The 11961-nt window shown below is 63.0% G+C and overlaps 1 protein-coding gene across 1 annotated transcript in view; it reads left to right on the forward strand.

Annotated features, from left to right (window-relative positions):
• Positions 1-11961, forward strand: part of FBRSL1 (fibrosin like 1) — a 90567-nt gene that overhangs the window by 73335 nt on the left and 5271 nt on the right. The window contains 10 exon segments of the mRNA XM_017895628.1: positions 2823-2868; positions 5143-5295; positions 5370-5440; positions 6234-6384; positions 7242-7459; positions 7659-7754; positions 9217-9285; positions 9445-9474; positions 9617-9688; positions 10998-11130. Of these exon segments, the coding sequence (XP_017751117.1) occupies positions 2823-2868; positions 5143-5295; positions 5370-5440; positions 6234-6384; positions 7242-7459; positions 7659-7754; positions 9217-9285; positions 9445-9474; positions 9617-9688; positions 10998-11130 (1039 nt within the window).

The following is an 11961-nucleotide window of genomic DNA, read 5'->3' on the forward strand; positions in this document are numbered from 1 at the left end:
TACACGTACCTGAGTGTGCCCACATACACGTACCCGAGAGTGCCCACGTACACGTACCCGATAGTGTGCCCACATACACGTACCCAAGAGTGCCCACGTACACGTACCCGAGTGTGCCCACGTACACGTACCCGAGAGCATGCTCACGTACACGTACCTGAGTGCGCCCACCTACACGTACCCAAGAGTGCGCTCACGTACACATACCTGAGAGTGAGTGTGCCCACGTACACGTACCCAAGAGTGAGTGTGCCCACGTACACGTACCCGAGAGGGCCCACGTACACGTACCCGAGAGCTTGCTCACGTACACGTACCCGAGAGTGAGTGTGCCCACGTACACGTACCCGAGTGCCCACGTACACGTACCCGAGAGTGCCCACATACATGTACCCGAGAGTGCCCACATACACGTACCCGAGTCAGTGTGCCCACGTACACGTACCCGAGAGTGAGTGTGCTCACGTACACGTACCCGAGTGCCCACGTACACGTACCCGAGAGTGAGAGTGTGCCCACATACACGTACCTGAGAGCGTGCTCACATACACGTACCCGAGTGCGCCCATCTACATGTACCCAAGAGTGTGCTCACGTACACGTACCCGAGTGAGTGTGCCCACGTACACGTACCCGAGTGCCCACATACACGTACCCGAGAGCGTGCTCATGTACACGTACCCGAGTGCGCCCGCCTATACGTACCCAAGAGTGCGCTCACGTACACGTACCCGAGAGTGAGTGTGCCCACATACACATACCCGAGAGTGCCCACGTACACGTACCCGAGTGTGGCCACATACACGTACCCGAGAGTGTGCCCACGTACACGTATCCGAGAGTGAGTGTGCCCACATACACGTACCTGAGTGCCCACGTACATGTACCCGAGAGTGAAAGTGTGCCCACGTACATGTACCCGAGAGTGTGCTCACATACATTTACCTGAGTGTGCCCATGTACACGTACCCGAGTGTGTATATGCCCGAGTGTGTGTACGTGCCCAAGCACAGGCACATTGTCCAGATGCCACATAACACTTCTTTGCAGTTGCTTCCTCCACACACAGAGTGTCCCCGATCTCTCCAGGGTGCACACTGCAGGGTAGGTGAACGTCAAAAGCCGTGCAGTGAGAGAAGCCAGTCACAGCAGGTCCATGTCTCCTGACAGCGTTCACATGGAAGTTCAGAAAGAACAGCTCTAAAGAGACAGAAAGATTTGTGGTTTCCCAGGGTTGGGGTGAGGGTTATGGGTCAGGGTTTCTTTTTGGGGTGATGACGATGTTCTGTAATTGACCATGGTGACAGATACATCACTGTGAACATACTAAACGCCAGTGAATTGTAAGCGTTAGACGGTGAGCTGGATGGTATGTGAATTACATCTCAAGTCTTTAGTCCATGCGGGCTGCTCTGGCCCAGTACCCCAGCAGGTGCCTTGTCCACAATAGACATGCACAGCTCACAGTGCTGGAGGCCGCAAGTAGGTCAAGGCATGGCAGAGTCCCTGTGAGGGCTTCCTGGTTCATAGAGCGTGCCTTCCTGCTGCGTCCTCACATGGTGGAAGGGGCTAGGCTGCTCTCTGGAGCCCTTTATAAGGCACTGATCCCGTTCGTGAGGCTCCATCCACACTCAATACCTCATGACCTCATCACCCTCCACATCCTGATCCCATCACCTGGGGGGTGAATTCAACGTGTGAATTCCAGGTGTACAGAAATGTTCAGTCCACAACTCAGTGAAGCTGTCTAATCAAAACAAAAACAAAAAAGAAGAAACTAGGGGGGAAATACCTATTTAAGGTCATTCTTAACCAAGCTCATTCCTGAAAACTGCTGTGAAGTCCCCCAGAGCGTGGGACTCTCCGTCCACCCCTCCCTATCAGTAGCCACAGGCCCATGCTCTCGCCCTGACAGGCCCACGCTCTTGCCATCCGCTTGTGGTGGGTGGTTGGGTGAGTTTCTCTGAAAGAGACGGAGGAGTGGGGCTGCGCAATTTCTGTGATTGACCCTCTGAGAGGCTCCCCCACGTGGCCCAGGACACTCAGCTGCCTCTCAGCAACACTGGGCACCAGGCCTGGAGCTCGGCCAGCCTGGGAGCATAGTGCGGTGTCCATGGGTGTTGGGAGCTCGGCCGGCCCCAGGCACGTAGCGCGGTGTTCTGTGGCTGCTGGGAGCTCAGCCGGCCCCAGGCACATAGCGCGCTGTCCTGTGGGTGCTGGGAGCTCAAATGGCCCCAGGTACATAGCGCAGTGTCCTGTGGGCGCTGGGCACCAGGCCTGGAGCTCAGCCAGCCCGGGAGCATAGCGAGGTGTCCTGCGGCCTGGTGGACCCAGATGTCCAGCCTGGTCGGTATCCTGGTTCTCTCACTTTTGCCAAGGTGCCTGTGCTGGGCCGTGGTTGGGAACAGGACGTGTGTTCTGGGATTCTCCATCATCCACCTCTGGCCTGACGGGTGGGGGCCCAAACAGCTCCTGGTGCTGGTTCTCCTGGGAGGGATGCAGATTTGCCAAATGCCAGTGCTCCCCCAGGGCACGCCAGCAACAGCCTTGGTTCCTGATCCCCCCTCAAACCCCATCTTCACTCAGACCCCCTCTAGGAAGCTGCTCTGAGCAGAGAGGGGCCCGTGTGCCCCCGGTGTGAGCACATGTACACGTGTGGAGCTCAGGACTAAGCGTGTTCACCTGGTACATGGGGCATCCACAAGGGCACATCCTGCCTGGCTCTGCTGGAAACCCACCCAGACTTGTGTGTAGGCATCGGGCGCAGGGTCCACGAGGATGAGGACCACCCTGACTGCCCCGACCCCTTTCTCTCTCTCTAGGCATCCGTGGGCTCCGAGAAGCTCTTTGCCCCAGGAACTGATAAAGGTAAGTGGGTCCCCCTCAGCTCAGCTCCTGGGCCTCTGAAGGGACATGGTGCGCCCTGCATCTTGGTGGCAGGACATCCCCCTGAAGTCTGGGGAGAGATGGCCTTGGGGCCTGGGATGCAGAACTGGGTCGAACTAGGGTGCTGGGATTGCTGGGAAGCCCCCAGGAGCAGGGGAGAGTAGAGGAGGCCACTGAGCCGTAGGCAGGGCCTGGGCTCCGCTCGCAGCAGCGGCTGCCAAGGTGGAACCATTAGGAACGCCTGCTCTCAGGCCCTCCCCAGGCTCGTGGGGTCAGACACTCAGGACCAGCTGGCACTGGAGGCCCCCCCCGCCACAGGCATCACAAGCACCTGAGGCTGCCGAGTGAAAGAGAAACAGGACTCAGACTCACGTCCCTGGCTTTGCAGCCTGCGAGGCCCTGTGGTGCGGTAGAGGGGCCTGAAGAGCCTTTCCAGGCCAGGCCGTCGTACCCTGTGGCCGTGAGCTGTGGGGCGGGGTGTCTACGGTCCAGCAACCCTCTCCAGAGGGGGTAGCCCCCGCGTCTTCTTAGGGCCTCCTTGGTGCTGGGATCCTGGGATTCCCACACCAGGGCCTAGGCGGGCAGCATCTCTGGCAGAACCATGGGGTCTCGGCTCCCACCTCTCTGGGTTTCCAGCTGGAACCGCCCTTTTGCTGGGACGGCTTCACCCGGATGTGATTAGACAGGACAGGCCCTGCCAACGCCGGCAGGGAGGGGCCCTACTGCCCTGTAGCAGTCGTGGCCTTCACCTGCCTTCAAGTTTTGGAAGCCTGTTCACATCAGAGCATCTCAGCAAAGCAGGTGCAGATGGAGTGGTGTCGGAAGGGGTGTGCATGGGACGGACCCCAACAGGAGAGGCAGCTGGCCTTGCAGAGAGAGTGTCACGTGGGGCTGTTGAATACTCAGCTCACTGCCGCGGCTGCTGCTGCTGCTGCATCTGGATGGACAATGTGCCAGTGAGGGCTGGAGGTGCTAGAAGGGCACAGGAGGCCCGCAGCCCAAGTCTCTTTCCATCCTGATCACGGCTCTTACTGTGCGCAGGGCTGGCTTGGAGATGTGGGAGAGAGGAGGAGAGGTCCGGTGGGGCTGACCCAGGGGGCTGGGAAAACTGGTGGAGACAGTGCCGTGGGCTCCCTCTCTCCTGTGTCCCCTGCACAGCCTCTCTGCGGTCACTGGGTGGTGGCTGCTGTGGAAGGCCTGGCCCCAGATGAAGGGTGAAGATGGGGCTGCTTCCTGCTGCCTGTTTTTGCCTGGGAGGAGCTGCCTGAGGCCCCAGCAGACCAGGCTCCATGGTCACATGGGGCAGGGATGGCTGCAGCTGTCCCCGTGGGCCATGGCTCCACCATCCCAAGGCCTCAGGAAGGAAGCAGGGTCTGCCGGGGACAGGAGGCATGTCGCATTTGGAACCTGGTTTTGCTTCTGTGAAACTGGCCCCCGACTGTGACAGCTCCTGACCCCCTGACTGTGACAGCTCCTGACCCCAGGCAACAGGAGCTCCGCTGCATGGACACTGCCCTCTCCTGGCTCCTGGGGACTTGATCTGAGACCTGCCTGAAGGGGCCTCAAAAGGAGGGTTTGGGGAGTGCGGGGGGGGGGGGGGGGGGGGGGGGGGGCAGGCCCCAGAGGCTCAAATGGGCCCACAGGACCTGCAGGGAACATGTCTAGGTGGGCAGTCACGGGGCAGCCTCCCACCCAGTCCCTGCCCAAGTCTCCGGGAAGTGGTCAAGCCTTCCACGAGGGGGTTCCAGAAAGAAAAGGTGGGCACCAGCTGTGGGCGCTGCTGCTGGGGTGGGATGGAGCCATGTCCTGGGCTGGGGGCACATCCGGGAGCAGTGAACATGAGGCATAGGCACACAGGCCCTAGCTCCTGCATTCAAATCCAGCTCCCCTCTTGGGCCAAGTCCTTGATATGTCTTGGTTCTGTCTGTTAAATGAGGTCATAGCAGCCCTTGCCCAGGGACTGACTCCTGCAGGTCCTGTCCTGTCCCTGCATGCACCTTCGGGCAGGTGGGCTACCCACCCCGACCCCCGACCCAGGCCCGGGCTCCCAAGCCAGCTCCCTCCGCTGGGCGGGGCCTGGAGCCTCGGTGAGATCCAGCTGGCTGTGTGGGCTCCGTGACTGCCTCATCTGAAATGGGGGCACAGCAGGAGACCAGACATGGCCTGGGCACCGGGCATCTTCCAGGGCTCTCTGGGCCACAGGAGGGGCAGGGACGAGGCCCTGCTGGTCTGAACGCAGCCACCCTCTCTCTGCAGGCCCAGCGCTTGAGAAGTCGGAGGCCAAGGCCGGGGCGGTGCCCAAGGTGTCAGGCCTGGAGCGCAGCCGTCGAGCTCAGCGCGGGTTCTGGCGCGCCAGCCCGCGCCACGCCGCGCCCTGCCGGGGCCCCGCGGCTCCCGCGCCAGCCCCTGGTTGAAGAAGGAGCCCCCTGCCCGCCCGCCACACCCGCGGCGCCAACCGCGCCCCGCGGCCTGTCCCGACACAGTGCCTGCATCCCTGGGCGCCTTCGGGGGCCACGGCCAGTGCCGGCAGCCAACGGGACTGCCAACGGCTCAGGTGGGGTCCGCAGGCGGACGGGGCCTTTGCGGCTCAGGGCTGGGGCTCTGCGGGGCCGGGGCTGGCAGGCACTGAGCCCGTGTCCGCAGGCAGGAGCAGCAGCGCCCCTGGCCTGGGGAAGCACGTGTCGCTAGTCGCTCCCGGGGCCGGGCCCCCACCTTGTCTACCTCACACCTGGCGCTCGGGCCAGGCGCAGACAGCTCACGCCAAGGCCATGTTGCGCGCCCCCAACACTGCCCCGCCGCGCTGACGGCCAGCCGCCTGGTCCTCAGGACACTCCGGCGGTAGGTGTCTCGGCGCGAATCTCACCCAGGCGGGGGTAGGGGGTGTGGGGGACACAGCCAACTGCGGGAGGGCGCACAGCCGGGCCCTCACCTGCTGCGGGCTCCGCGGATCCTGGGCACTTCTGAACGTGCCTCCAGGTGTGCCTTTCCCAGGGGTCCCCTGCTGGCACGGGCCGTAGTGCGTGCGGGGACAGGCAGGGAACACATGTGCGATGGCATGTACAGAAGTTTCACGTTGAGGAAGGCCACAGGCCTCCCCTGCTGGGGCCAGGCCTCCCCCGCACTTGTGAGGTCCTGAGCCCCCCCCTGGGAGGAGGGGCCGACCATAAGCAGGTGCCATCCAATGGAACCCCAACCGCGAAGGTTCCTCCCCAGCCCAGGCGCTTCTCGCTCCGAGCAGGGCTGGCCCGGCTGGGGATGACCATGTGTCCGGATGGACCAGGCGGCTGGCCTGGGGTGCTGGACCCTGGCTCCTGGGGAGGGCTCCCCACTGTTCTCTCTTGCTCTAGAATGCCAGCCCTGTCGGTTTCTCATTCAGCCAGGCCATCATGTTTGCCAGCCTCTTCGTGGATTCTGATTGGTATTGGTCAAGGCTCCTCTCTTCCTGCACCCCTGGGCCCGACGTGGCGAGCGGCACCCGCTTGCTAGCCGACCCCGGAGGTGCCAGGTTACTATCCGCCTCGCCCACCGGGAGCCCGCGGCACGTGCTCTCTGTCCTCTCTCTCTTTTTCTCTTGTGATCCACGAAGGCTGTCAGGCAAGGAGTGACACGCGGTTTCTGGTGCAGAGCGCGGCGGCCTGGCGCCTCCCTGGGCCGGGGGGCTTGCTGTGGGCGGAGTTCATCAGCACCAGCACAACACCAGGCACACGGCACCAAACACACACACCAGCCTACCCACATTCGCCCCTTCCGGCAGGGGCTGCCGCGCCGGCCGCCGCACCCCCGCCGGTGGTAGGCCCACCGTGCTGGCAGGGCGGGGCGGGCGTGGGCGGTACACGCAGCAGGTACCCAGACACACACGCCCGCACGCAACCGCCCAGGAGACGGTGGGGGCCAGGGCCGCCCTCTCTGTCATCGTCCGTCTGTCCAGTCCCCAGCGTGCCCCTTGGTGTCCCCACCCAACTGTGCATGAGGTCCCCCTGGGCCGTGTTCCTGGACTTAGGAGGCACCTGTGCCACGTGGCATGGGACACCTCCCCGCATTGATCCAGTGCCGGCTGGGGCCCAGACAGGCCTGAGGGCCAGGGGACCAGGACTCAGGTTGCCTCCATGTCCCCCGACCCGGAGGCCCGGTCTGAGCAGGGAGCTGCTGGGGGCTCAAGTTCCCTCCACTCTCTCGAGTTTTATTTGGAAACTGGCCAGTTTGTCAGTTACCGGGTGTGTCCCCAGCACGGCCCAGCAGCCAGGGCTTCATGCCCTAGGTCTCAGCCGGGCACACAGACTGCCCGAGTGACCCCAGTTCCCACCCCGTGCAAGGGGAGCCTTAGAATGGAGGGGCCGCCCTGGCCTGAGACTGAGTTCAGAGCCGTGGGGGAACCTGGGACGGCTGGCTGCAGCCGCCAGCCTCGGGAAGCACAGCGCCGTCCTGTCACTGTCCAGCGCGGCCAGGTGGGCGGGGGCCGGGGCCCAGCGAGGGTGTCGTGTGTGCGGGGCCTCACCTTCCCGTCCTTCCCTTCCAGTTTGACAAGTACGCGCCCAAGCTGGACAGCCCCTACTTCCGACATTCCAGCGTGAGTGTGAGTGTCCCCAAGGGGCCCGGCGCGTGTCACTGTGCACGCAGGCCCTGGCTACGGGCGGGCAGGTGGGGCTGTGGGTGGATGGGGCCGTACCTCTTCTGGCCTTGCCCCTGCTGCGTTGGTCCCACCTCCTGGTTACAGGCAGAGGGTGAGGTGGGGACTTGGGCCCCACACTCCATCCACTCTCCTTCTCTTACAGTTCTTCCCGTCCTTCCCGCCTGCCATCCCGGGACTGCCCAGCCTGCTCCCACACCCCGGCCCCTTCGGCTCCCTGCAGGGTGCTTTTCAGCCCAAGGTACCGCTGCCCCTGGCAGGTGGGGCAGGCACAGTGGGGGGATTTTGGAGGGAGTGCATGACAACCTCCCCAAACTCTCTGCCCACAACCACCCCCACTTCCCTCCCTTGTACCTGTCGTCATCTCGGTGCTGGCATGAGCAGCCCTGGCTAGGGTGGGGGGCCCTGCGGTCTGTGTGTGGCCACCGTGGCAGGAGCAGGGGGTCTGACCTGGGGGCAGCCCTGGGAGGTGGTGGGACCGTGCAGAGGGCACACTGTGGAAGCCTCGATGGAGAACATTCCAGTCCTTGGCAGGAGGCCCCAGTGTGGACGGCAGCCTCACAGGCTGTCCACACCACAAGGAACTTGGTTCTCACAGGGCCATCCACACCGCAGGGAACCCAGGCCTTACGGGGCCGCCCGCACCACAGGGGACCCAGGCCTTATGGGACCGTCCGCACCTCAGGAGATTGTCTGCCACTTCAGCCAGGGGAGAGGGAACCCTGTGATCCTCCTCACTGTCCCCGGCCTTGTGCTGTAACCCCACCCTCCACGGAGTGGCACACACCTCAGTCCTGAAGCCTCCTCACCTGTGGGCCTTGGGTTCTGAAGATGGGGCCTGGGCCATCCCCGGTAGCTGCCAAGCCCTTCACCTGATAGGATCCTGCAGCCTCCAACTCATTGCCCATAGCTGCCCTGAAGGCCCCAGTACACACACCTGGGCTCACCTGGGGCACCACCCACCTCGTGGATGGGCAGATAGCGCTTCCGAGGACCAGGCACCCCTGGGCACCAGAGGGTCTTGGGCCCCCAGACCCCGTGGTTGAGGAATTCAGATGAATGGAGAAGGGGGGATGCATGTGGTTCACCCGCAGATGTCGAGCGGGGACCCCCAGACTGGGACTCTTGGGGGCACTGCCCTGAGCCCAGACAGCCAGGACACTGAGGCCCGGAGTCTGGGAGGGAAGGAACCTGTCCCGGCCTCACCCTGAGCACAGCTGCTCCTGGGCAGGGCGGTAGCCCAGAGGGAAGGGGTACTTGAGCCAGTCTGGGCAGGAAAGGAGTGTGGTGTGACGACCAGTCTTTGCTTTGGGACCTCCCTTTCCCTGGCATCCCTAGTGGGAAACGACCGTCTTCCCTTGGCCCATCCAGGCTCACAGCAGCTTCTCCTGGGCTGGAGACTAGGTTGGCACCACTCCCATCCGGGTGGGGCTGACTCAGCCCTGGCAGCAGGTGGCTCCCCGGGGAGGGTCACCCACCTTCTCTGGCAAGAGCACCTTCTTCCCACCTTTGCAGAAACTGGCGGGCTAAAGGTGTGGTGGTTCTGTGAGGGAGGGCAGGCTGCCTCTGGGTAATAGCGTGCGGGGCCCCACAGCAAGGCAAAGCAGGGCACAGGCCCATGCCAGACCCAGGAAGCCCCGAGGTGTGCTCCTGCCTGGGCTGCCCCACGCGCACACAAGCTCTCTCTCTCTTTCTCCCCTCAGACTTCAAACCCCATTGAGGTGGCCCGCCGGGCTGGTGCGGTTCACACACTCCTGCAGAAAGCGCCTGGGGTAGGTGTCAGTGGGCACCCATCCCCACCCCCGTGATGGCCTGCCCTGGCCCGGCCCTGGGTGGGCTGGTGGCCACAGCAAAGGGGCCATGTCCCCTGCACCCCCAGGACTCAGCCTCCTGAGGGGCTTGGACCTAACACTCCTTTCCTGTCTCGACAGGTGTCTGACCCGTACCGGGCGGTGGTCAAGGTGAGTGTGCGTTGGGAAGGCCTGTGGCAGGGGAAGACTGGTGCCTCCGGGGTGGCCTCGGGGGGCCCGTGACAACAAGAGTCTGCAGAAGACATGGGTGGGGGTGGCGCCAGCCCCACTGAGTGCTTCCGTCCTGTCTCAGAAGCCAGGGAGGTGGTGTGCCGTGCACGTGCAGATCGCCTGGCAGATCTACCGCCACCAGCAGAAGATGAAGGTGAGACCACTTGGGCTGGTGTGGGGTGCTTGTGGACCCCCTGTCTCCAGCCTGGTTGGGCCCTGGAAGGCCAGGCGTGAGGCAAGTGTGTTTACACGCATGTGCACCGGTGTGATCCTCACGCATGAGCTGCCTCCCCCTTCGTCTGGGCACTGGGCTCTTACTCTAAGCAGGTCAGCGAGGCCACAAGGCAGTGCTGGGTGCCCGGGTGCTGCAAGGCCCTCCCCTTGGCGAGGCGTGTTGGCTGGGTCATGGGGAGCAGAGCAGGGGCACGGGGTGCCGCACCAGTTCCCCATGTCACTGGGGTGCCTCTAGGGTCCTCTGCCCCGCCCCCTCTCCCTGCAGCGATTGAGTGCCTGCTGTATTCCTCGGTCTTCAGCAGTGACCTAGGTGGACCCTGGGCGCTCACAACTGATGTGCACCTGGGAAGGCTGAGGAAGGAGGGCCCCGTGGGCAGCTTGGTGCAGGTCCCATCAGGCTAGGAGCCGTGGGGGCGGGATAGAGTCCTGGGAGGCCAGGACAGTGGGACTGTGGCCTCAACCCCGTGGGACCCTGTGCCTCTTCTGTCCCTGTGCTGTTCTCAATGACACACATGACCTGCGCATACAACTCTTAAAAATCGTTGCGTCCTAAATGCCCTTTGGGAGAGGTATCAGCAGGATGGGACTCAGAGCAGAACGCTGGTTTTTTTTTTTTTTGTTTTGTTTGTTTTTTTTGTTTTTTTGAGACGGAGTCTCACTCTGTCGCCCAGGCTGGAGTGAGTGGCCCGATCTCAGCTCACTGCAAGCTCCGCCTCCCGGGTTCACGCCATTCTCCTGCCTCAGTCTCCTGAGTAGCTGGAACTACAGGCGCCCGCTGCCACGCCCGGCTAATTTTTTGTATTTTTAGTAGAGATGGAGTTTCACTGTGTTAGCCAGGATGGTCTCGATCTCCTGACCTCGTGATCCGCCCACCTCAGCCTCCCAAAGTGCTGGGATTATAGGCGTGAGCCACCGTGCCTGGCCTTAACTTTTAAAAGAATCTAAAAACAGAAAAAGTAAGTTATTTTCCATGACCACATAACATGCCAGCTGAGATGTGCTAAGTACATACATAGTTCAGAGGACGTGAGCCCTCCCGTACACCTTTTTTGCTGATGACGGTAACATTTCCATCATTCTGAGTTGGAGAATACATCCTTGAAATTCATCCCACCTGCTCTCCTTTCTGAACTGACTCACACCCAGTCCCTGCGACCCCCCAGGCCTGGGCTTCCTGTGGTCGGGGCTGGTCGCCGGGCAGGCAGCCCTCACACGCTCTATCCTCCCAGGAGATGCAGCTGGACCCCCACAAGCTGGAGGTGGGTGCCAAGCTGGACCTGTTCGGCAGACCCCCCGCCCCGGGCGTGTTTGCTGGCTTCCACTACCCACAGGACCTGGCCCGGCCCCTCTTCCCCAGCACAGGTGAGAGGGAATCAGGGGCCGGGTGGGGGACACAGAAACCTGCTCCTGCCCGGCCGAGCCTGCCTTCCTGTGCCAGGAGTGAGAACGTTCTCTGGACCTCAGCACCAGTTTTTGCTTTTTGATGCTCACCATTTACTCAGGTCAAAGCCTGGCAACTCCCTCACCTCACCTCTCCTCCCCACCAAGTCCTGCCCAGTGTGTCCTGGGGGCCTTCAGCCCACGCACGCAGCTCTGAGGCGGCTGGTCCTGGCCACTCCCCCTCTCTGGGGCTCCCTGTTCTGGCCCCACCAGAGGCAAAGGAGTGACAGGGACCCAGGCCCTCGCGAGGCTACCCCCTGTCTCCCAGCCCCGCTGTCCCAGGCCCTCGCGGGGCTTACCCCCTTCTGTCTCCCAGCCCCTGCCGTCCCAGGCCCTCATGGGGCTACCCCCTTCTGTCTCCCAGTCCCCGCATCCCAGGCCCTCGCGAGGCTACCCGCTTCTGTCTCCCAGCCGCCCCCGTCCCAGGCCCTCGCAGGGCTACCCCCTTCTGTCTCCAGCCCCCGCCGTCCCAGGAGGAGTTTGGCCTCTCGCTGAACAGCAGGAAGCTGCTCCTGAGGCCGGGCTGGGCCCATACCCCAGTGCCCCTTCCTGATGTGCATGGCTGCTCTGGGGGTCCCAGGACCAGCCCAGCTGCGGTGGTTTCCTAGGGAGGGTCCCAGGACTTGGCCTGTACTGTTCTCAGTGGCACGGCCCAGGTTGGGGTCTGCTGGGAGCAGCGAGGACCTCCCTGCCCTTCGGAGTCACCTGCTCCCCCAGGTCACCCCTCCCCCAAGTCACCCACTCCCCAGGGTC

This window comes from Rhinopithecus bieti, unplaced genomic scaffold, assembly GCF_001698545.2.
Source record: "Rhinopithecus bieti isolate Rb0 unplaced genomic scaffold, ASM169854v2 scaffold_27038, whole genome shotgun sequence".
NCBI classification, from domain to species: Eukaryota; Metazoa; Chordata; class Mammalia; order Primates; family Cercopithecidae; genus Rhinopithecus; species Rhinopithecus bieti.